At 46.4% G+C, this 25,315-nt stretch overlaps 1 protein-coding gene across 5 annotated transcripts in view; it reads left to right on the top strand.

The window, feature by feature from the left end:
- MAP3K4 (mitogen-activated protein kinase kinase kinase 4) overlaps positions 1-25,315 on the top strand; it is a 78,006-nt gene that overhangs the window by 32,592 nt on the left and 20,099 nt on the right. For 3 of the 5 annotated variants that reach the window (XM_036316107.1, XM_036316110.1, XM_036316108.1), the window contains 12 exons: positions 5,735-5,977; positions 6,848-6,994; positions 11,067-11,224; positions 14,307-14,423; positions 15,987-16,086; positions 16,185-16,268; positions 18,218-18,481; positions 19,763-19,912; positions 21,753-21,914; positions 22,824-22,957; positions 23,449-23,527; positions 24,234-24,312. In XM_036316107.1, coding sequence (XP_036172000.1) covers positions 5,735-5,977; positions 6,848-6,994; positions 11,067-11,224; positions 14,307-14,423; positions 15,987-16,086; positions 16,185-16,268; positions 18,218-18,481; positions 19,763-19,912; positions 21,753-21,914; positions 22,824-22,957; positions 23,449-23,527; positions 24,234-24,312 — 1,717 coding nt within the window. The remainder of the gene's footprint in view (positions 1-5,734; positions 5,978-6,847; positions 6,995-11,066; positions 11,225-14,306; positions 14,424-15,986; positions 16,087-16,184; positions 16,269-18,217; positions 18,482-19,762; positions 19,913-21,752; positions 21,915-22,823; positions 22,958-23,448; positions 23,528-24,233; positions 24,313-25,315) is intronic. The other 2 variants (XM_036316111.1, XM_036316109.1) reach the window with 1 other exon arrangement.

Here is a 25,315-nt window from a genome sequence, read left to right as displayed (position 1 = left end):
TCATACATTTATAGTGTAGTTAGATTCATTTATCTCGTCTGCACTCTGTCCTGGGATTTCCCAGTGTCCCAGTTGATTTTAAACTTGCCAACTGTGTGAAGTTCACTCTTTGTGTTGTACAGACTGTGGGTTTTGTACATTTAATATGTTAAAAACCCCTAGCATATTTGAGCCATAGATTGTGATATGGTTAATTTGTGCTTCTTCCTTTTTTTTTAACTTATGAAATATATATTTTTTCAGAGGAAGAGAAAGATAAAATGAAAACTTATATTTTAATGTAATATACAAAAAAATTAGCTGTCTGACTTTGTAGATTACCATGCATATTACCTCAAATTCTAGGAGGATTTTGGGTAACTCCATCAATTACTTTCGTTTGAATGAGAACTGATTATATAATTACTAGAGGTCTGGCACACAAATTCATGCACCGGTTGGAGTCCCTAGGCCTGGCCGTGATCAGGGCTGGGAGGGGGGAGGGGCCGTGGGAGGTTGGCTGCGGGAGTGCACTGACCACCAGGGGGCAGCTCCTGTGTTGAGCATCTGCCCTCTGGTGGTCAGTGTGCATCATAGCGACTGGTGCACTGGTCGTTCGGTCATAATGGTCGCTTAGGCTTTTATATACAGGCAGTCCGTGGGTTATCTCAGACTCGACGTACGTCATTTCATGGTTACGTCGCCATCTCCCATTTACAGTATTTATTAAAAATAAAAGTTCCGTCGTTTTGACGTATGTACATATGTGCTTTATGTTTTTTATTATTTATTTACCACAAGTAAAGGTCAGGAATTATCTTTCTTTTAAATTTTTTATTAAATCTTTATTGTTCAGAGTATTACCGTTGTTCCTCTTTTTTCCCCCCATAGCTCCCCGCCACCCGGTTCCCACCCCACCCCATCCCCTTACCCTCCCCGCCCACTGTCCTCATCCATAGGTGTACAGTTTTTGTCCGGTCTCTTCCCGCACCCCCACACCTCCTCCCCATCGAGAATTGTCAGTCCACTCCCTTTCTATGCCTCTGATTTCTCTTATTTTCACCAGTTCATTCTGTTCATCAGATTTTTTTTTCACTTGATTTTTAGATTCACTTGTTGATAGATATGTATTTGTTGTTCATAATTTTTATCTTTACCTTTTTCTTCTTCTTCCTCTTCTTAAAGAATACCTTTCAGCATTTCATATAATACTGTGCTTAAGCACAAATTTGGTGGTGATGAACTCCTTTAGCTTTTTCTTATCTGTGAAGCTGTTTGTCTGACCTTCAATTCTAAATGATAGCTTTGCTGGGTAAAGTAATCTTGGTTGTAGGTTCTTGCTATTCATCACTTTGAATATTTCTTGCCACTCCCTTCTGGCCTGCATAGTTTCTGTTGAGAAATCAGCTAACAGTCGTATGGGTACTCCCTTGTAGGTAACTAACTGTTTTTCTCTTGCTGCTTTTAAGATTCTCTCTTTGTCTTTTGCCCTTGGCATTTTAATTATGATGTGTCTTGGTGTGGTCCTCTTTGGATTCCTCTTGGTTGGGGTTCTCTGCACTTCCTGGACTTGTAAGTCTATTTCTTTCACCAGGTAGGGGAAGTTTTCTGTCATTATTTCTTCAAATAGGTTTTCAGTATCTTGCTCTCTCTCTTCTTCTGGCACCCCCATAATTCGGATGTTGGTACGCTTGAAGTTGTCCCAGAGGCTCCTTGCACTATCTTCATATTTTTGGATTCTTTTTTCTTTTTGCTTTTCCGGTTGGGTGTTTTTTGCTTCTTTGTATTTCAAATCTTTGACTTGATTCTTAGGATCCTCTAGTCTTCTGTTGGATCTCTGTATATTATTCTTTATTTCAGTCAGTGTATGCTTAATTTCTAGTTGGTCCTTTTTCATATCCTTGAGGGCCTCACTGAATATCTTGGATGTTTCTAGAAGATTCTTGAGTAACCTTATAACTGTGGTTTTGAACTCTATATCCAGTATTTTGCTTTCATCCATTTCTTTCATTTGTGACTTGTTTCTTTGTCTCCGCATTTTGGCTGCTTCCCTGTGTTTGTTTCTATGTACTGGGTAGCTGCTAAGTCTCCTTGAGTTGAGAGAGTGGCCTTGTGTGGTTGGTATCCTATAGGGCCCAGTGGCTCAGCTTCCCCAGTCACCTGAGTTGGATGCTCTTGATGCACCCCTTTGTGGGCTGTGTGCACAGTCTTGTTGTAGTTAACCCTTGATTGCTGTTGGTATCACTGGGAGGAATTGACCTCCAGGCCAATTGGCTGTGATGACCAGCTGTGTCTACACTGGAAGATCTGTTGCACAGGAGACACCCTTATGGGGCAGGACTTGTTTCAGTGGGGCTTAGGTGCTCATTGAGTTTGCCCCATGATTGTGTCTCTTATGGGTCTGAGGAGTTGTAATCTGGATGGTCTCACTCTGACCACTGGGTACACTGGCTCTTGGATCTCCAAGGAGGTGCAAGGTCAGCCACTGTCTGGGGCTGCCCAGCAGGAGCTACAGAGACATCTGCAGATTCCTCCTCTTTGTATGGGGTTTGGAAGTGCCCAGACGAGGCCCAGCTGTGAAACAAGGCAGGCTGCTGCTGCTGGGCCTTGGGCCTTCTTTTGGAAGCTCTGGTGCTCTCTGACCCAGCTGCAGTTTGACAAGTTTTAGGTGAAAGAATAGGCCATTCATATGCAAAAGCTGATGCGCACAGCCTGGGTGGAGTTGTAAATTGGGTGGGGCAGGGACTCTAGGAATCACCAGGGTGGAGCAAACAGCTATGGCTGCCAGTCAGCCCTGAACCGGAGAAGTCCCTGGTCCTCCGCGTCCCATGTACCCGTGCAGGAACAATGATTGCTGCGAGCACCTCTGAGAGAAAGCCGCCTTCGCGTTCCTGTCCCGATGCCAGACAGTCCAGTTTCTCCCCATATGTGCCTGGGTCCCCCGGAGTCTCACCCGGAGCAGGAGTTCAGAGCAAGCAGGAGCTTGTATCTCCCTCCTGGTTAAAAGAGCAGCACATCCAGGTGCCAGCACTTTCCGCACCTCTGCACCTCCTACCAGTCTCAGTGCGCCTTCTTCACCTCTCTAGTTGTGGAACTTCCACTCAGCGAGGCTTCCCGCGGTTCTGGGTGGTAGTTGTTCTGCCATTTAGTTGTGGTGTTGATGTGGTTGTGAGAGGCAGCAAGTACAGGTGCTTACCTGTGCTGCCATCTTGGTTCTCTTCTCTTTTAAACTATTTTTTTACTGTTTCACTTCATTACTGCTGTGTGTGTGCTCCATGTGAGTGATGTAAGTGCTTATGTAGGTGGGTTCCGACTTATGGCGAAAATCACATTACATTGAACCATAAGAACGGATCTCTGACGTAACCTGAGAACTTACTGTATATATATAGATTGTAAGTTTAGTGGCCAATGAAATATCATTTAGGATCTAATAATAATTATGCTAATTTTTCCTGAAGAGGTTGCCTTTTATATTCAGAGTGGACAAAGGCTATAGAAACGAGGATATGCATTTATAATAAACTACCATTTAGTGAGCCTTACCATGTGCTAGACACAGTAGCTAAATGAAGTGGCATTTTTATTTCTGTATTTTTCATATATGGAGAGTAGATAACTGGGCCCAAATCACAGAAGCTATAGATTGTTAGAGAGATTCAAACCTAGGATTTGGGGATAGCAGACTTTAAGCTATACTCATGGTTTCCAAACCTGACTGCACATGTGCATCTCCTGGAGAGCTCTGACAGATACAGATACACACAGCCGTCCTTCTGGTTGTAGGCAATTCTGAGTCTCCCAGGTAGGGTAGGAGCACTGCCATTTTTCTTTTTATTAAATATATTTTTATTGACTTCAGAGAGAAAGGGAGAGGGAGAGTGAGAGAGAGATAGAAACACCAGTGATGAGAGAGAATCATTGGTAGGCTGCTTCCTGCACACCCCACACTGGGGATTGAGCCCGCAACCTGGACATATGCCCTGACTGGGAATCGAACCCTGACCTCCTGGTTTACAGGTTGACGCTCAACCACTGAGCTACACTGGCTGGGCAGAGGAGCACTGGCATTTTTAACCTGCCTGCGTAGCCAGACCAACCAGCACCAGTGCAGCTGCAAGTGAGCCCACTGGGAGCAGTAGGGAGGTGACAGTACTCCCCACCTCCACTCTCACAACCAGTGCTCATTCATGCAGTGTTTATAGGTCACTTTTTATTTGTGCCAAGCATCTCCTGTCTGATTTCATTCGTGAAGTTACATAACTTTTTAATTGAGGTGTCAAGCTAATAAGCACCTACTCGCTCATTGCCTGTAGGTTTTGTTTTTCTTAAAGAGGCACACTGATGTGTGGGCCAGTAGGAAGTAGTGCTCCGGTTTGTAGCAGAGAGCGGGTCCGTGACAGCAGCAGCAGCTCCAGACCCGTGGCGAGTGGGCACTGAATACGGACCATGTGGAGGGTCATGGTTGCACACAGTGAGTGCTGGAGCAGGACGCGAGCCCGGGACTGGCTGCAAGGCCATGCGCTTAGCCAGTACACATCCTGCCTCCTGCAGTAGGGTCACTGCACCAACTGGAGCATCTACAGGCCTGGCCAGGAATGTGGCGCGTGCGGGAGAAAGAGGACAGGTGGCCGTGAAGAGTGAGAAACGATGGGCACTGTGGTAAACTGAGCCGGCCAGGTGCTGTCATGTGGGCACTGTGGGTCCAGTGTGTCAAACAGAACAAAAAGATCCAGATTTTCGTGTAAAATCTTCTAACTTTTAAATGCTGGCCCCTAAGTACAAAATATTTAAAGCACCGCATGGAACATTTAGAGGCAGAATACCTATTGATTGGTGATGTTTTAAGTTGAAGAAAAGTTGAGATTTTCAAATTTTGATGGCTTCAGTGTTCTCAAAAGGAGAAGGCAAGGTCTTTGAATATGGTTGGTCAGCATGATGTTGCCAGAGGTTTAAAAACAGTGGGGAAGCTCCAAACCCCATGTTTTATGGGGGGAAATACAATGGTGAGCAACATTAGGGGCCCCAGGAAGCATTAAATAACAGATATTTGAGTGAGACTAGCCAGGTCAGTTTTATGAATTCTTCCTGATTTTTCTACCAGTGTCATTCAGTATAGGTCAGGAGGAAAAATGGACAAAAGAATGTGTTGAATGCACTGGTTTTTACGTTTACACTAGAGGCCCAGTGCACGAAATTCGTGCAAGAATAGGCCTTCCTTCTCCTGGCTGCCGGCACTGGCTTCCCTCTGGGACCTGGGACCCAGGACCCGGGCTTCCCTTGCAGCCCCAGCTTCGCCTGGAAGGTCGTCCAGAAGGACGTCCGGTCTAATTAGCATATTACACTTTTATTATTATAGATAAATGGCTATCTGGTTTTATAGTCTTTTCTCGAATATTTTCTAGTTTTTCTCAATGTAGAGGTACTTGTGGGTAATACTATAACCTTAAATATAAGTGTTCTGACCATTTTAATAAAAAATACATGATGAAAAAGATGAACTTGATTCTATTTCTACTATTTTTTTTTCTTGACAAAAATATTGCAATTTGGTTTTAGTTCTTGTTACGGTTTCCTAATACTTTTAGAACTTTTTGCTTTAGAAAACATTAAAATTGAAATGTTAAATTATTCTCAAGATAACTTTTCCTGTAAAATGATGGTTTTTGTAGATTTGTCAGCAAATGATAGAGAATAATAGTTTATGACTACACCCTCATGCACGCTCTTTCGCCTGTGTTGAATGTTGCTACAGTTTTCTGAGTTTCCAGACCCCATGTGGGGCTCCGACTATGTGCAGCTGTCCCGGTCGCCCGCTACTTCCGAGCAGGAGTGCAGCGCTGTGTCCTGGGCCGAGCTCGAGGCCATGGACTTACCCTCCTTCGAACCTGCCTTCCTGGTCCTCTGCCGGGTCCTCCTGAATGTCATCCACGAATGCCTCAAGTTGAGATTGGAGCAGAGACCTGCGGGAGAGCCATCTCTCTTGAGTATTAAGCAGGTTTGTTTCAGAGACTGTTTACAAACATCTAGCAATCATTATATTACTCCACAGGCTTATGATTTTTATTTTGAGGATTTTTTCTGTAATTGTTGCAAATAGTGAAAACTGAGTAGTGTTTTCAAAGCTGCTCTTTGTAGGGTGATTGAAATGTTCTTTACATGCAGTCCTCACATACAGGGTTGTGGTGCAGCCTTCCTATTATTTACTTCCTTGTCAAAAAGGATATAAAAGTAGGATGATGATATGACCTATATCCTATTAATAGCAGTCTTTAAAGACTGGAAACTTAAAATTAGATATTTTAAGTTCTTTAAATTTATTTTTTTCATTCCTTTTAAGCTACATGTAAACATCTAATTTCCTCAGGTTAATCTTGGGTTTGTTTGTGGATTAGTATAGTTTTTTGATAGTGAATGCCATAAACCCCTGTAGGTAAATTATGCTAAACTATTACAAAGGTCCCATGCTCTGTGATAAGTACATTTGAATCTTTATTATGATTAAAAGGGATGAGATTTTTCTCTTCTATACCTTGTCTTATAATGTAAAGTAGTAGAAAAATATATCTTTCTATGGGTTTTATTTCCTATGTAAATTTCTTTGTAGGAGGGTATATTTTAGCAAATCAGTTTTTGTTTATGTGACATTTTCGCTCTGCACCCATACTTTATTTTTACTGTTTTGTTCTCATCCAATTGAGACTAAGATATTGTGTAAGAATCTGGAAAATATCTTAGGTTTTTCAGAGGTAAGGATTCGTTTGGGGAGTGGGTGTTGGAGTTCTTTGAGGATTCAGGTGGGAACTGAAAATCGATACCTAACCTGGTCAGGATGTGTGAGATGACGGAGCTGTGACTGTCCCCGCAGCTGGTCCGAGAGTGTAAGGAGGTGCTGAAGGGCGGCCTTCTGATGAAGCAGTACTACCAGTTCATGCTGCACGGTGTCCGGCACGGCCTGGAGAAGGCCGACTGCAACATGGATGCCTTCGAGGAGGACCTGCAGGAGATGCTGATGGTGAGGCGCGGGGGCGTGTCCCCCAGGTCTGTCTGGCTGTGTGTGTGAGGGCTGTTTTTTAACCGATTGTTTTATAGCCTATTCTACTTCACTGTTTCATTGTGGGTCTGTAGCAGATGGCCCCGAAATAGAATCATAGCCTGGTCGTATTTTATTGAGCCATCTGTCATCAGCTGTATCTCTAGTACCTCGGATGTGCGAGGGACCTTGCCCGGCTCCGGGTATACAGTTAACAAGTCCTACGAAACTCAGTCTGAAGAATTGGGCAAAATTGATATTCCTCCCTGAGGAGGAAGTGCTGAGGTAGCCTTGTGCCGAGATGCCAGGAAGGGTTAGGGATGGGACACCTACACTGGACGGTGAGGCAGCTGAGTCTTGAGGAGTCAGGAGTTACGTGAGGAACCTGGCACATGCACGGGATTGTAAACAACGTGAGCAGACTGACTTGTATTTCTTTCCAAAAAGAGCCCCTGGTCTCCTCCCATGCATTGTACGTACCTGTGCTTTCTAACCGTTGGACTTTTGCTCATACTATTTCTTCCTGCTCAAAACGTCCCTTCTCTTTATTTTCCCACCTGAGACTTACTTTCAAGTTTTATTTTTTTCTAGAAAGCTTATTTGACAGTTTTAACCTTTAATGGGCTTTATCTAAACCTTCTTTGAACTCTCAGCAGTTATAATTACAACTGTACTACTTAATACATAATGACATAGCAAGTCTCTGTTCTCAGGTTCCCCTAATTAGACTGAAAGCTTTACAAGCCACGGGCTATGCCTTGAAGTTCTTTTGTCTTCCGTAATGTCTGGTAGAGTCTTAATGTGCAGTAAATACATGTTAGATTCAATAGAGAGAGAGACACAGCTGATTGCATAATATGACAGGTTGATGAAATAATATAGAAAACAACCTCGCTGGTAGGTATATTGTTTTTGCAATGCTTTCATCCTTGCTTGATGCCTCACTGTGCTGCCTCAGGATGGCTCCGCACGTCCAGCTACCACCCCCTTTCTAGGCTGAGAGAAAAGAGAAGGGTAGACGGGAAAGTGTGCTTGCAGCTAAGTCCAGAGCAGGGCGCTCCTGGAAGCCCTGCCCAGCAGCTGCCCCTAGTCCGCTGGCCAGGCTGGGCTTCCACACACTCAGTGCCAGCCTCTTGAGTGGAAGGCGCGCAGGAAGACGTGACTGGGAAGGGGACTGGCCACATCCGCCGTGTTACGGAAATAATTTTGATTTTGAAATTGTTTCCTGGTTGTTTGGGAGAATACATAAAAGACCAGTACGTCTAAAATGTGGCTGTGTTTTAAAGTACTGTGCTAGTATATTTCTTATGTCGGAAACGTCTTTATCATTGAAAATTTATGGTATAAAGCCATAAGCAAACTAATTTTTCTCTCTCTGTGGATGACTCAACAGAAGTTTAAAAAGAGAAAATGTGCTTTGCTTTGCCTAGGATTTAGTTTGAGCTTTGCTACTAATGATCTGTGTAAGGCGCAGTTTCCCTTCGTTTTTCTCCATCGTCTCACAGATGAAGAACTAGCAATTACCATGTTTTTAAAATTGTGCCCCAAAGAGTGCTAGATGCGTAAGTGCAGGGGCATGTTTTCAGAACTGGGGAAGCCCAGACCAAATCAGTGTTTTTATGAGGAAGGAAGGAGAGAATGGCCTTTGGATTGGCCGTCAGATTATGTTTACTTGAAGCTCACCAAAAACAGCAAAAGGAAGGAAGAGTAAAGAGAAACATTTCATGTTCAGTAAAGGAGGATACTGATCACAATATTCACCCCCCACCCCCCACCCCCAAAAAAGACTATTACAATTATTTACTTTAACATTTAGACTAAAATGAGGGTGACCAGATATGGAGGGCCCGTCCATTGATTAATAGCGTTGTGAATGTAGGGGTGTGGACAGTCAGGAGAGAAGCAGGGTGTCCCCGTGAGGTCCTGTTGTAGATGGCATTCTGCAGGACAGACGGAGAAGGAGAGGGACACTTCTGTTGTCTGCAGCTCCCCATCTGAGCAGGGCGACTGCTGCCTGAGAGCCGGGTGGGAGGGTGAGGGCAGCAGTGATTGGCAAGAGGTGATGTGGACCAAATGTGACTTCGAGGGCTGCTCTGTGCTGGTCATCTCTGACTTAAAAACCGAGGGATGTGTGCGTGCAGGCCAAGGAAGTAACTTGGTGTTTGAGGCAGCAAGTCCATGTGGAAGCTGTCAACGTGCTAACTCATGCCCTGGCCTCAGAGGTAACCACGACAACATACAGAAGGTGTGATGTAGGAACATATGACAGATGTAAGGAACCATGTAAAGAGTTTAAAAGGTGTGATATTTGCCCGGCTGGTTTGGCTCAGTGGTTGTGTGTTCACCTATGAACCAGGAGGTCACAGTTCGAATCCCAGTCAGGGCACATGCCCAGGTTGCGGGCTCAATCACCGGGGGCAGGGGGGGACGTGGAGGAGACAGCCAATCAGTGATTCTCTCTCATCATTGATGTTTCTGTCTCCCTGTCCCTCTCCCTTCCTCTCTGAAATCAATAAAAGTATATTTAAAAAAGAAAAAGGAAAAGATTCATATTTGATAACAAGGTGTGATATTGTTAGAAGACACACAAGGGAGGGCCAGACACTCACAATTAGTGTTCCCAGAGTAGCAACATTCAGCCTTTTCAGTCTCATGGCACATAACTAATTACTAAAATTCCATGGCACACCAAAGGCTGTGTTATATTTTTTGCTGATCTAACAAAAAATAATAGGTATCATTTTGATTTATTCACACTGGATGGCTATTGTTGTGTTGGCTGTTGTTATTTATTTTTTTGACAGTCTTAAGGGAGAATAGGTTAGTGCCCCTGTCTTAATAATCAGGTATTGCATGTTTAAAAATTCTTGTGGCACATGGTTGACAATCACTGTTCTAGAAATCTCAAGGGCAAGCAAAGGAGCAGAGAGGGAGCTCCTGGGAGCTGCTCGCTTTCCGTGCTCATTTGGAGAGGATGGTGGTAGACCCATGCTTGCAGATTCCACACACACAGCTGGGCCCAGGACTGGAGACTGATGGCGCACAGCGTGGATGGAGGAGGGCCCAGAGCACCCAAGATTCAACAGAAGACACGGCTCTCGAGATGAAGAAAAGACCTGAAACTTGCCTACTGACAGTTGTAATGGTCGCAGAAAACATTCGCTCCAGTGAGCCGAAGCCATAACCAGATGAAAATACAGGAATCCAAGACTAGAGGAGGCATCCTGTAAACACCCAGCAAAGATAATAGTCATCAGGGCGGGAGGTGGGGACAGCCAGGTTGGGCTGGCATCATATTTCTTCATCCTGGCAACAGCGCAGGGGCAGTGCAGTGGTGTCGAACAGTTCTCAGGGAGAGAACGTGTGACCCAGATATTTTCTACGCAGTCAACTTACCCTTTCGTAAAAGGATCGGTAGGCGGTGATTTTTTTGTGATAGACAATTGTGAACCCGTCTTGAGAAAAACTCATTGATAGTGAAACCCTACTAAGCAACAGGTAAGTCAAAATAAGAATTTAGGGATGGAAAAGCTTAATAGACTTATGTGACCATAAACCCCACTTCAAAAAAATTGGGTATTTTAGTTACAGATCATGATTTATATGTCATAAGCCTTGAAAAATTATAGCACAAAAATCTGGATATTGGGAAGGGATGGTGAGAAGTGTGCTCATTTCCTGTCAACACGTAAGCTACTGTCTAAAGTTAAACAAGTGAAGATCCCCGCCTCCTGCAGGAGGAGTGTCTGCAGGATATTAATCATTACATTTCTGGTTGCTGTTCTTTTTAATTTTTAAAACTTGATTGTACTTTTTTCTGCATTGTGAACATTTTAGTCATTTTCTCTGTAATTTGAAGGGATTGTGGATACAATGTTACACTGTGAGGGCTGAGCTACACAATTTAAGAGAAGTCCTCACTGGTAGCACAGTGCCATGCCCAACGGCCCTCTCCCATGGCTCTCTGATGCGTAGCTTTCATGTTGACAGTTGAAAGTCGTGAGTTGCCAAAGTCTGTTCTCAAATACCACCCTTTACATTTTTGTATTTTAAGGTATATTTTGATTACATGAGAAGCTGGATCCAAATGCTACAGCAGTTACCTCAAGCATCCCACAGTTTAAAAAATCTGTTAGAAGAAGAATGGAATTTCACCAAAGAAATAACCCATTACATCCGGGGAGGAGAGGCCCAGGCTGGGAAACTTTTCTGGTAGGAACCCTGGTGCTCCCAAGGGCACCCGTCTGCCTTCCTCACTCCCACTCCCAGTCTGCTGCCCAGTTCCCTTCTGTGCCCTGGAGCGTTGAGTTCCTATCTGTGTGCCCCTCTCCCAAGCTCGTTAGCCCTGAAGCAGTGGTTCTCACCAAGGTGCTTGCCCGTTCCCACCCCCACCCCCACCCCCACCCCTCGGGGACAGTTGGCAATGTCTGGAAGCAGCTTTGATTGTAGGACTGGGAGTTTCCACTGACATCTAGTGAGCAGAGGCCCCGGACGCTGCCAGACATCCTGCGGTGACAGGACGGCCCCCAGAACCAAAGTTATTCTCCCCAAGTGTCAGTCTTGCGGTGGAGAAGTCCTGCCTTGGGTTCACGTGACCAGGAGCAGACTCTCAGCCTCTGAGGGGGCCTGTGCGGCAGTCCTCGGGTTGCTTGGCCGAGGAAGGACGCACCCCCGGCACTGCTTTGGGACTGTCACGCTGACGGCGGAATCCCTGCGAAAGGGGCATACGGTGGAGGGTTAGAAATGCAGACAGTAAGCCATCGGGGGAGTGGTCCCTGGTCTGTTGTTGTAGAAAGTGAATGTGTCTTGAGTGCAGGTACCTGATGCAGATTCGGCGCATCAGTGGCCTGTGCTCACCACTGAGGTTCCCTCCCTGGGCTCCAGGCTGCTGCTGTTGGGGGCTGCCTCGCTCAGCTGCTCAGCAGCCATGTCACTGCTGTCTCCTTCCTGAGGGTCTTTGCACCAGCTCCTTGGCCTTCCCTCCCTGGGCCTTCCCTCCCTGGGCAGTCCTCAGGACCTCAGCTCCCACAGAGCGGTCTTCTGACCTCGAAGGTCATCGTTCGCAGCTCCACCGCCTCCATCTGTGCTCGGTATCTCGGAATCTGGCATGCACGCCTCTCCCCTAACCTCCAGTTTGTATCAAGTCTTCTCTGTGTTCTGTGTGAGCAGTGAGCGCGCTCCATCTCAGAGCTCTCCAGTCCCTCAGCTGTGGGCCCCCTCTGTCGGGTGCTGTCCTGTGCAGATGGGTTCACCTCGGCAGCCTAAGGACACACTCCCTGCCATGGTCACCATCTCGCCATTCTTCCGCTCTCCTGTCATTCATTGCTTCTGTTTGCGTTATGTTTCCAGGCTGTCAAGCTCAGCTGAAGAAATTTTTTGAAAGGGTTACCGTTACGTGTCACTGCCAGCCCATGCTGATTTCCCTGTGTGCGCCCTCATTCCCCTGCAGTGCTTTTGTCTTTATCTTTCACTTGACCTTGAAACTGCAGCGCAGCTTCTGGCCCTGCGCTCACGGTGTGCCTCCCGAGAAGCTCCGGGCCCTCCATTGCCCATGGGCCCGCCCCTTGGACTGTCGTGATCCTGGTTCTGATGCATCCCTTGTGTTGGCACGGCCTCTGCCTCATGTGCTGGGTCTCCCAGCCCTGACTGCTCTCATCTCTCACAGGCCCCTCACCCATGTGGCCGTCCCGCAGGAGCGGCCCAGACCCTCCCCTGCTCACAGCTCCCCGGTTCCACTCAGCTGGGGCCTGATGTTTCCTGTTGCGTTGTTGCCGCAGCTCGGAGCTCTCTAGTCTCTGCTGCCCCCTTCACCCCTTGTAGTTCCCTTAACACCATAGGTGCCTTGTTAAGTGTGCGTCCGTCCGTTTTCTCCGGTGGCTCCCCTCTTGCTCAGGAAAGGGAGAGCAGGTGCTTGCGGTGGCCAGTGAGGCTGCCAGTGCTTTTCGTTAAGCCTCCTCCTCCTGACTGGGCCTCCTGTGCAGTGCAGCGGCTCCCTCCCTGCCTCGCTCAGGCCGCGCAGGCTCCACGTCCCCCCTCAGCTCTCACCTGCTGTCCCTCTGCTGGGACTGCTCTCCCTCAGCCATTTTCAAGACTCATGTGTCTGCTTCCTTTACATCTTTGTCCAGATTTAAAGTTGAAATTCCTACCCACAAGTCCTCCTTAGCTCTCTCCTCTCGTACTTCTCTCCGTATGACGCTGACCTGTAGTGCTCTGTAGTTTCCTTTTTATTCCTATTCGGTGGCGGGATAGGGTCTGTTTTGGCCGCTGCTGTGTAGTATAGAACAGATACTCAGTGTTGGTGGCGTAAGTCCGTCCTGAGCACCCTTGTGCACTGCTGTGGTAGTGCCTGTTCCTCGTCGCTTCCCACTCAGGTGTGTGTCCAGCCATCCGCGGTCCTCCACACGCAGGCCTGCGCTTTCCTGTCCTGTCCCCGCCAGCTCCTTTCAGGTGGACGGTTCATCCACAGCCGTGCCTCCTGCTTTACACGTCTTCACGCTGGTGATCGTGTTTCTTGTCCTCCCTGGACACTGACTGACCCCTCTCCCCGGCCATTCTGTTGTTCTAACCCGCCCTGCCCGCGAGGCCCACTGACACCTCGCCTTCCTCCAGGTTCCACCTGCTCCTCTGATAGCTCCCCTCCCACTGACCGCCGGCCGCCCCTGGTACTGGCCGCGCCCGGCTGCTTTCTCTGACCAGGTCATAAGCCTCTTCCCTGAGTGTCACAGCAGTCGAGCTGCTGTTGGACTTGTACTGCACTCAGGTTTATGTATCTACTTGCATTTGCCTTTAGCCCTAGTATTTAGATTCCATACTCAGAGAGCACCATCAGCGAAATATAATATCTTATGTTTAATAACCATGAAGAGCTAATTGTGAGGGAAAATTTAAAAACAGTTACATTTAAGGAATTCACTTTATTGCTTTATATTATCGTTTAGTTTATTAAGCTTTTTAAAAAATCTTGTCATAGATATATATTTAAGGCCATTTTATCATTTTGGACATTTGTTTAAGAGAAAAATAACATTTGTGAATAATTACACAGCTACTATGAAAGTAACCTAAAATTTTAAGGTTTATAACGAAAACCATGGTAATAGAAAAAGGTAGATACATGCCACAACCAGTGTTGACACGGTTTCACATTAATCATGAGTTTCTATTGGAAAACTCCCGGTCATTTTCTAAATGGTTGAAACACGAGCTGGAACATGACCTCTCGGTCCCTCCTTTAGGAGCAGTAGTGCAATGAGCACGGTCTTCCCGGCTGACTCTTGTTGCTCTTCGTCCTCAGCGACATTGCAGGGATGCTGCTGAAATCCACGGGCAGCTTCCTGGAGGTCGGCCTGCAGGAGAGCTGCGCTGAGTTCTGGACCAGTGCCGATGACAGCAGTGCTTCAGATGAAATCAGGTGATGAAATCAGTCCAAATTGTTTTGCACTTTCTGAACTTGGTAGTAGACCTAGCGGGATTGACTTCTATGCTGTCTTTCATATGGTCTCTAGGGATGAGTCTGTGCCATTTCCTTTGGAAGTGAGTTCATGTAGCCTGGTGAAATGTTGTCCTTGGGGAAAGGAATAGGTAGTGTCAGTGGGTGAAAATGAGTAGAGCAGAACCCCGCCCCCCCTCCCCGTGTTCTGGAATGTCCTCAGCTCAGGGAGGGTGCCCCTGTGGCCGTCCTTCAGCGCCTTTCATCGACCCTTGCTGCGTTGGTATTGTTTTCATGCTCAGTGTATGCCTTCTATGGAACTTGAAGCTGAAGTGGGTGGAATCGTGGCTCACTCAAAAATTGCATTTCTTCAGTTCCGTGCAGGTGGTATTTAGACTGAATCATGTGAAATCGCTGTTTTGTGGCCTGAACATCAGTCATGTAGCCATTGTGCAGCCAGCGATCAGTCAGGGTGCGCTAGGACACACCCTCCGGCCGTGCTCGGGGAGTGGCTTCTGTAGAGCTGAACTGTGCGCTCACCATCCGGAGTTTGTGCGAACACAGTTTGGATTTCAGAGCCCAGGGCTGTCCTTATGCCACAGATACACAAAGTAGTGACCACCTGGGTTCTCACCCGGGGGAATATTGAGTGGCTGAGAGGTGGGAGAATCCATTCGTGGGGCTTGCAGTTTTGAGAGCTAATAGGGAGGATTAAAACGAAAATGGGAACTCAAGCACTAAGGTGTGAGCTAGGGCAGAGAATGACCCTCTGGTGGTTTTTTAGGGGTGCATCTGAAGGTGGTTCAGGTGCAGTGGGCGCTGGGGCTGGCTTTTCCTGGGTCAGAGAGCTGATGGCGATAGACGGTCCATTCTCTTCCCAGTCACCGCTTAGCACCGTGGGGCTGGCAGCCTGAACTCGGATGTGGTGGGGGTCTTGGTCTGTACACAGGAACATTGACAAACACCACATAAGACAGTGTTTTGGGTGAAGCCCGTCGTTAACCATTTACTGGCTTACCTCTGGATATGTGCCTTTTTTGTGTGCTTTTTTAAAATCCTTACCCAAGGCTATGGGGTTGTTTTATTGATTTTAGAGAGAGAAAGACGGGGGGAGGACATCAATGTGAGAGAGAAACATCAACCCATTGCTTCCTGTATGTGTCCCAACCAGGGATCGAACCCTGGACCTTTCAGTGTACGGGACAATGCTCCAGGCAACTGACTCACCCGCCAGGGTTGGATATATGCCTTTTTAGTTAGATGATGAGTTGGGAGTTAAGAACTTGTCTCAAACTCCAGGAAATTATTGTAATGAAGTCTTTAGAAAGTTGAGCTTACTGTTGTTTGAAGGTGTTGGAGTGTACCCTACTTACTTAAAGAACACAGTGCTTTCTGGAAAACGGGGGAGAAAGCTCCTGAACATCTGGAATACGTTTCCATTTATAACGCCTCCAGTTGTATGACTGTGGTCTGGAACTTGCTTCATCTTCTCTCTGCATTTCCCCGGCTGTAGCTCCTGTGCCCTCACTGTCTCCATCCCCGCAGGCGGTCTGTGGTGGAGATCAGCCGGGCCCTCAAGGAGCTCTTCCACGAGGCCCGGGAGCGAGCCTCCAAGGCACTCGGCTTCGCCAAGATGCTGAGGAAGGTGAGTGCGCGGTCCGGCTGGTTACTGTTACTTTCTTTCTTTTTCTTACTTTTAAAAAAGCCAGCTCTAAAGAAGTGTCGTTGTGTCTGTGACCCTAGGACCTGGAAATAGCTGCCGAGTTCATCCTTTCAGCCCCCATTAGAGACCTTCTGGAGGTCCTGAAATCAAAGCAGTACGTCAAAGTAAGTAGCACACGTTACATGCCGAAGTAAGTAGTCACGTGTTACATGCCAAAGTAAGTAGCACACGTTACATGCCGAAGTAAGTAGTCACGTGTTACATGTCAAAGTAAGTAGCACACGTTACATGCCGAAGTAAGTAGTCACGTGTTACATGCCAAAGTAAGTAGTCAGGTGTTACATGCCGAAGTAAGTAGTCACGTGTTACATGCCGAAGTAAGTAGTCGTGTTACACATCAAAGTAAGTAGTCATGTGTTACACGTCAAAGTAGTCACGTGTTACATGCCAAAGTAAGTAGTCAGGTGTTACATGCCGAAGTAAGTAGTCACGTGTTACATGCCAAAGTAAGTAGCACACGTTACATGCCGAAGTAAGTAGTCACGTGTTACATGTCAAAGTAAGTAGCACACGTTACATGCCGAAGTAAGTAGTCACGTGTTACATGCCAAAGTAAGTAGTCACGTGTTACATGCCAAAGTAAGTAGTCACGTGTTACATGCCGAAGTAAGTAGTCGTGTTACACATCAAAGTAAGTAGTCATGTGTTACACGTCAAAGTAGTCACGTGTTACATGTCAACGTAAGTAGTCGCATGTTACATGCCAAAGTAAGTATTCTCATGGTATTATGTTAAAGTAAGTAGTCTGATGGTGTAATTGAAATATTTGTCTTTCTTACTTTTACTCCAGAACAGGAAAGCTTTTCTTAAAGGTCCAGAGAGTAAAACTTTTAGGCTTTGCCGGCCGCATGTTGACCCCCGTTATAGGACTGTTCATAATCTCCCCCAAATCAAGTTTTTCATACTTGACTTATTGACTTGTATTACAGATAAAATAATTAAATATTCAATATATTTTATTTTATTAAATTACACATACGTGTTTAACCCCTAGAGTGCCAGGGAGCGCGATCGCGTTCCTCCTGTCTTTTGCCAAAAGTGCCAAGAGCGCTATCATAATTTTTTTCCTAAACTGCTGTAAAGTCAGCAAAAATGCTTAGGGAATTTTAGCAAAGTTCCTAGGATATTGGTTGGCACTCAAAGGGTTAAAATAATGTATATACTATAATATATTGAATTTAAAATAGTTGTTTTTTACCCTTACAATTCAGACTTCCTACATAAATCTTCGACATCCTGGACATCACTAGAGCCTCTTTTTGCGTTTCCATCTTTTCTCCCCTTTAGGTCCTTTGAGCTCTGACATTTGGAATCTGTGTGATATTGTTACTAGAAATTTTATTCCACCCACGTGTATGTGACTTGTACGGCAGTCACGTGTGTGTGTGTTTCTTGTTAACATGATCTTTAAAAGGCTCTTTAGGGTCCCTCCCCAGGAGTAGCTTGTGAACCTGCACTGACACTTTTGCCTTTTCACCGAGTCAGGTGACGTCTTGTTTCAGACGTCATCCGCACAGACTCAGGCTTCTTCACCGGCCGCCCGGCCGCCCAGCCGCCCGCCCGCCCCCGGCAGGCTTTGCTGTCTGGTAGCGGCTTTGCTTAATAATGGCGTCACAGACCAGCACTGGTTGAGGCTGTCTCAGGCTGACCTTCCTCCTGAGGAGTCTTTCCTTTGCTGTTGAAACGGAGAAGGTAGAGGCTGTGCTGTGAGTGGACACAGCGTGAGGGTCTCCGCCGGTCAGTCACGGCCCCGTCACTGACCTGAGCCGCTTGTCCCCCATGGCTCTGGCTCATGCCTTTCCCACATTGCCTTCCTCAGGCCTGCTTGTCTTTTTAAGTAACATTTCTTTAATTTATGGCATTTCTTAATTCAAGGAAAAACCTTCTTCAAGTGGCTAAAATTTAACTTTATTTTTAGAGCTTTATTGAGGTATAATTGGCACATAAAAAACTGCACCTACCTAGAGTATACACCATGGTGAGTTTGGACACAGAGACACTGCTGCCATCACCACAGTCAAGGTCATCAGGCTGTGGGTGGTCTCTGTTCCAGGTGCAGATTCCTGGCTTAGAGAACCTGCAGGTGTTTGTCCCAGACACTGTCGCCAAGGAGAAGGGTTTTATCCTGGCGTTACTTAACGCCGCCGCAGGAGGAAAGGACTGCTTAAAGGACACGGACTACGTGCTGCTGCTCGACACCCATCTCCTCCTCACCAAGCACAGCGACCCCGCAGGCGACAGCTGGGCCACGTGGGGGTCGCAGCCTGTGAAAATCGTGCCTCAGGTGGAGACGGTGGAGACCCTGAGAAGCATGCAGGTATGTCCCCTCCCAGGCCTCACACCGCCCGCCGCCTTCCCCTGACTTGAAGCAGCATTTCTTACTGAAGATACTTTTAGGAAAAATGAATCATTAGGGAATTTTGTAGCACTGCTTGTACTGAACTATTCCATCAAAATCTATAAGTATGTTAAATTACACTGGGCTACTTGAAATATTTATATCTTTTCTGTTTCAGCCAGGTCATTAGCTCTGTATAGCCATGATCTACAAGGAATTGCCTTACAAGGAATTTGTAGCTCCAGAAGTCCAAGTTCTCCGGAACCTCTGGTTTGCTGGCTGCTTGGTTTTTGTTTTTGTAGTGTAGGCGATAGCCTATCTAGCAGGGACCCCGTCGTCTATGTAACATGTTCACTAAAACCCTAAGACACTCCCTCGTGTTCTCCGTATTCAGTGAGGGGCAGTGGTGGTGAGTGTCGTGTGCACCTGGAGCCCAGCCTGAGCAGAGCTGAGTCCCGCCTCCTGTCCCGTGACTCTGCAGACGGGTTCCTCCTCTGCGCTCCGTCTCCGGGAACGGTGCTCCGTCCACTCAGGTGTTCGAACCAGAGCGGGACAGTTACCGTCAGTCCACACAGCCCCAGGGAGCCCAGGCACTGCCAGTCAGTGACGTTCCTCCGCGTGCCGCCGTTCCCACGGTCAGGCCTCCTCTCTTTCCTGGACCACGGCAGGGACCCCAACCGCCCTTTAGCTCCTCTGCTGCAGCCCTCACCTTCTCTCCCTACGCTGCTGCATTCGTTTGCTCTGGTACTTCCAGATGATCCTTCTAATACATACATCAGGTCACATCACAGATCTACTCAAACTACTTAAAAAATAAAGATAATAAGGTCTGGTTTTTCACTGTTTCATACAAGGCCCTGAGCTCATCCCACTTTTATTCTTGTGTTTTCCACCTACAGTGCTGCTCCTACACACACGCACATGCACACATGCACACGCACACATGCACACGCACACATGCACACGCACACATGCACACACAAACAGCACCCAGAGTGTGGAGTTCCCTGGAGTTCTGGGACATTTCCGGGACATCATGTGACCCCGTCCCCTGGGATTCTTCACACTATGCTGAAGGTCCTGGCCGTCAGTGCCCACTGCAGCCCTTGCTCTTGGGAGCAGCTTTGCTGGACAGCAGCTTTCTCAGCAGGTGGCTGCTGGCCCGGGAACCCTGAGGTGGCACTGATTCCCGATGGGGTTGACTGGAACGGGGAGGCCGGAACGGGGCCTGCTGTCAGCTGTGCTTGCCTTTCCTCGCAGGTGGAGAACCTTCTACTAGTTGTCATGCAGTCTGCACAGCTCCTCATCCAGAGGAAAGCCTTCCAGCAGTCCATCGAGGGGCTCCTGACGCTGCGCCAGGAGCAGACGTCCAGCCAGCCCATCATCGCCAAGGCTCTGCAGCAGCTCAAGGTATTCCCGTCAGCGCAGCCCTAGCCGGTTTATGTATATTTGGATGTCGCCCTGTAGCACAAGGGGTGTAACGGAGTATTATCCAGTTGTCCTCCCATTTCCCCTCTGCGCAGTCCACACTTCCTCATGGCTAAGCCAAAGGGCTTCTGGATCTTTCCTGGAACTGCAGAAGGGATGGAAATATGAACAGTCACATGACTCATAATGGTCACGTGGTTGATTAAGCAAAGGTGATACTGGAATTTAGGTCTCTTCATTCCTAGCCCAACGTTTTTGTTCCTTAGCAGCCTTTACTGGAGGTACTCCAGGTCAGTAATGTATAGTCTAAGAGACTTGCTGACCTCATTTAACAGATAGGTCAGCCAAGATGACTAGACAGAGCCAGTGTGGACAGGCACACAGGCCTCAGAGTTCACCACCAGCCAGAGCCGTGCCTGCTCTTATTTTCTGTTTTCACCACTTTCTCTGTCGTACTCCATTTATCATCCTGGTCTTGTCCACCCTTCCCCCCCGGCCACCAGCTATGTCCTCTCTGTAGGCTGAGGCTTGGCTTGTGGTAGAAGCGGCACTGAGATGACAAGGAGCTCAATAAGCATGGGTTTCTCTCCAGCCTGCCCCGCCTGCCTCATCTTCCTCATCCCTCTGTGAACACCCCCTTCAGACGGTCACCCCACTCTAATGCCAGGGCAGGGGCTTTGTCTTTTCTTGTGGTTTGAGTCAGTGAGAGTGTAAAACTACTTCAGACACTGATTACTCTTGAGCTGAAGGGATTCGTAGCCTAAGGACTGGAGCTGCCACACTGACCACAGAGGAGGGAGAGCCCGGCTCGTAGCGTCTGGGAAGAGCCGGCACGGAGGCCTCCGGCTTGGGGGATTTCAGAAACTGCACACTGAGAGGGCTCACAGAGGAGCGTGCGGGCACCGGTCTGGGCCAGGCTGCGGGGTGCTCACTGGATGTCAGAGTCGGGTGTGTCTGCTCGGCTGGCTCCTGGTGCGTGCAGCGGGAGGCAGTGGCGCTAAGGCTGGGTAGGTCAGGCTGGGGAGAGAGCCTCGTTTTATTTTCTAAGCCTCGGGGAGTCGTTAGGAGTTAGGAGGCAGAGTTTGGGGAAGGGGATGGTCTGGAGACCATGTGTACATAGGGGTGTGTTTCAAGGTGAGTGGGAAGGGAGCCCAATTTGGAGCACTATGGTCGTGTTGCTTAACGAGACAACAAGGCTTGAACTGTTGGTGTCCTGGGTCTGTAATTGTTTGGAGAGCTTTCCTGTGCGCTGTGGGATGTTTCGCAGTATCCCTGACCTCTACCGAATAGATGCCAGTAGATTTACTCCTCCTCCAGTTGTGACAACCAAAAATACCCCTAGCCATTGCCAGTGTCGCGTGGGGGAGGGGATAAAATCTAGTTGAGAACCCTGAACTGGAGTGCAGGGGGGTGAGACGGATGGTATGACTTGGTAGCATTGTGGAGGTCATATAGAAATACACTGGGAGTTCACTCTGGAAATTGATCAACCAGCCAGGGGAAAACTACTGGCGGTTGACATGTAAAAATATTGATGCTGTAAGCATCTGTTCCAAGGCCGCATTGTCATTAGACGTTACCATTTTATGGATATGTCCCTCTTATATTTCATAAGATATCGAAGAACACTTAATACAGACAAAAATGAAAGTCATATAATTTCCTCTATTTTTGGTCAGTCCTTTTGACTAACCAAAAAAATGTGGCTGAGAAATATTGCACTGGTTTATGTCTGTGATGATGAAAGAAATCTTCCACTAAAATACATAAGTATTGTGTGATTTGCTTCTTTTTGGATTAATTATGGTTTGGGACTCTTTAGAATGATGCATTAGAACTTTGCAACAGAATAAGTGATGCCATTGACCGAGTGGACCACATGTTCACTTCAGAATTTGATGCTGAAGTCGACGAATCGGAATCTGTCACGCTGCAGCAGTACCACCGAGAGGCCATGATTCAGGGCTACAATTTTGGGTTCGAGGTAGGTACAGAGTAAGAAAAAAGACACAGTGCAATCGGCAATTGCTTTGTAACTTATAAGAAGTGTCATGAGTCTTGTATGCAAATCTGATTATTGATTGTAATCACAACTTAATCAAGAATGTCTTCTTATGCCATTGCTAAATATTGGAAATATTGGTTTACTTTTAAACTGTCAGATAGTTGCCCAGTTTTTATTTTATGTGAACAGCTATCTACTTACATTTAAAAACCTTCTTTTAAGAGTTGTTTAATATCATAAGAGCACATTCTTAATTTAAACTATGAGTAAAACATTTGTGAAACTGCATTAAGGCATTATTTTCTAACTCTCCATGCTGTAAATTTTCATTGGATTTTTGTTTTAATTTATTTACTAAAGGCCCGATGCACAAAATTCGTGCGAGAGTAGGCCTTCCTTCCCCCGGCTGCTGGCACCAGCTTCCCTCTGGCACCCGGGACCCAGGCTTCCCTCTGGCCGCTGGCAGGCACCCAGGACCCAGGCTTCCCTCATAGCCTTGGCTTTGTCCGGAAGGACATCTGGTCTAATTAGCATATTATGCTTTTATTATTATAGATTTTTTAAATATTTTGATTTTAGAGAGGAGGGAAGAGGGAGAGAGAGAGAGAGAAAGAGAAACATCCATGATGAGAGAGAATCATTGATCGGCTGCCTCCTGCACCACCGCCTTCTGGGGATTGAGCCCGAAACCTGGGCATGTGCCTTTGCCTGGAATCGAACCCAGGACCCTTCAGTCTGCAGGTCAGTGCTCTATCCATTAAGCCAAACCAGCTAAGGCTGGATTTTTGTTTTTAGAAATAAGTCATTTTAAACAGATATGGTATTATAGTGTTTAGGTATTTGTATAATCATTTTCTGCTTAACTTTGATGTAAATGAAATCTTACAGTATCATAAAGAAGTTGTTCGTCTGATGTCTGGAGAGTTTAGACAGAAGATTGGAGACAAATATATAAGCTTTGCCCGGAAATGGATGAATTATGTCCTGACTAAGTGTGAGAGTGGGAGAGGCACCAGACCCAGGTAAGGACCAGGTAGGATGTGTCCATCATAAGTTGTGTGGGATTGGTAGTACTTCCTCCTTGTACTTCATATGGGACTCTGATCAGAGAACACAAAAGGGAGCATTTTGAACTCTGCAGTCATCAGTTGTGTGTGTGTCTATATTTTTGTCTGTTTTTTAGTGTTCCCAAATGAGTTTTCTTTAAGCGAGTCCACATTCTCCCTGGACAGGCCTTCCTGATTGCTAATCTCTCCTCCCTCATGAAAGTTAAGCCAGTTATTAGAAAAAATGGAAAACAAATTGGTAACCAGTTACTTTGCTAAGAAGCTATATTGTCTTTCTTTCCCAAAACATGCTGTAAACATAGTCCCTGGCATTTATATAAAGACAGAAAATGTGTTTTGTCCTAGACAGTAATTTTCCAGTTACATCACTTTCCAGTGTTGTATAGACTAAAATTGCTGTAGCATTTTCTTGGTTCTTTTGTGATTATTGACACTTTTCATTGCAGGTGGGCAACTCAAGGTTTTGACTTTCTGCAAGCCATTGAACCTGCCTTCATTTCAGCCTTACCAGAAGATGACTTCTTGGTATGGACTATTCTGAAGTTTTTTCTGTTAAAAAACAAACAAGTTGATCACTGTCTGTTCTTGATTGTGTGTTTTTCATATTGAATAGTGATTTTAAAATATGTTTAACATAATTGTCATGACAAAGCTGAGAACCGAGTCGTTAAAGCGCTGAGTCGTTAGTGGCTACTCAGCTGCAGGACCAGTGTGGCTCAGCAGCCACGCAGTGGGTTTGCAGCTGGCGCTTCTAAGTATTTGTCAGGTTCGTATTTACTGACTGCTGACCTAGTTGCTGCTTTTTAGCAGTTTAATGAAGAACAAGGATTAGCTATTTCACTGTGTGTCATTTGAGAGCATGATATCAAATGTTAAATATTATCACTGTTATTCCGATAAATTCCATCAGATTAAAAAGATGTTCAAAATATAAATTTATTTAACTCCAAATAGTGGAGATGATTGCAGGTCCTCACTTGTGCACGTCATTATTAAGGGCGCTGAGTGCACATCTGCTTTACTAATGAAAAGGGAATTGTATGACATTTTAAATTATGTACAGTATGTCATTAATTCTTGTTCATACCCATTTTATTTTAAACTAACGTTGAGAACATTTACTAAGGATAGCATGTTCTTTTAAATATACCTAAAGCTTAATTTGTGCTAATTATCTAAGTGAGAGAGTATTCATTCTTTCTTCTCCTTTCCCATTTCCTGTGGGTGCTAGAGTTTACAAGCCTTGATGAACGAATGCATTGGCCACGTGATAGGAAAGCCGCACAGTCCTGTTACAGGTTTGTACCTTGGTAAGACGGCAGCTGCAGCGTTAATGCTCCACCCACTGGCTCCAGCGAGTGCCTCCGTCATCGTCGCCCGCCTTTCCCGTGGTTAGAACGTCTTTTTTTTTTCTCTCAAAAATATTTTTTTATTGATTTTAGAGAGGAAGGGAGAGGAAGAGAGAAAAATATCAGTGATGAGAGAGAATCATTGACTGGCTGCCTCCTGCACGCTCCCTACTGGGGATGAGCCCGCAACCCAAGCATGTGCCCTTGACCAGAATCGAACCCGGGACTCTTCAGTCCGCAGGCCGATGCTCTATCCACTGAGCGACACCGGCCACGGCTAGAGCGTCTTTAAGAATATTCAGCAAAGGGACAACGAAAGTCAGAGGAGTGACGTGTGCGCGTAGAGAACTCCCAGTGAGCGAGCGGTCTCCACCGGCAGGAAGATGAGCGTGCCGCACAGGCGTCAGGCCTGCCCGCAGCACTGCTTTTGCTCACCAGCTCTCCCATCTGCTCTCCCCGGAGTCTTTTCTCTGGGAGGAGACTTGGAGGGAGGGGCTTTTGGGGCGAAGAGCCTTTCCTGTGGAGGTGGGCGAGTGTCAGGGGCCTGCCCGCCGTCATTGTTAACGGTTTTCTTCTCCACCACTTCCCTACGTACCTTTTCCTGCTAATCTAGTCCGTTCCTGTTGGTTTTACTAAAAAAAAATAAAAAAAAAATCAAGTTATGCTATAATATACTTTAATTACAGTTAATGTACAGCTTTACAATGTATGTTGAAGTTTTAAAATAAGTCTCAGAAAAGTTTGTGTCTAACCCCAGTCTTAAAATAGTAAATAAGAGCAAAACTATTTATATGTAATAAATACCCAAATAGGAAAACTTAGAAATTTTAAACAATTTGTTACACAAAATAAAGTAACTCATAAATGGTAACTTTATTGAGCAGCAGCTATATCTCAAAGGGTATTTGCTAGCTATAGAAAGGTTAGCTACAGAAAGGTTAGACCCCACCCCCAGTTTTAATGT

This window comes from Myotis myotis, unplaced genomic scaffold (genome assembly GCF_014108235.1).
Source record: "Myotis myotis isolate mMyoMyo1 unplaced genomic scaffold, mMyoMyo1.p scaffold_m19_p_7, whole genome shotgun sequence".
Lineage (NCBI taxonomy): Eukaryota > Metazoa > Chordata > Mammalia > Chiroptera > Vespertilionidae > Myotis > Myotis myotis.
The sequence above is the reverse complement of the archived record's forward strand: the minus strand, read 5'-3'. Positions and strand labels throughout refer to the sequence as shown.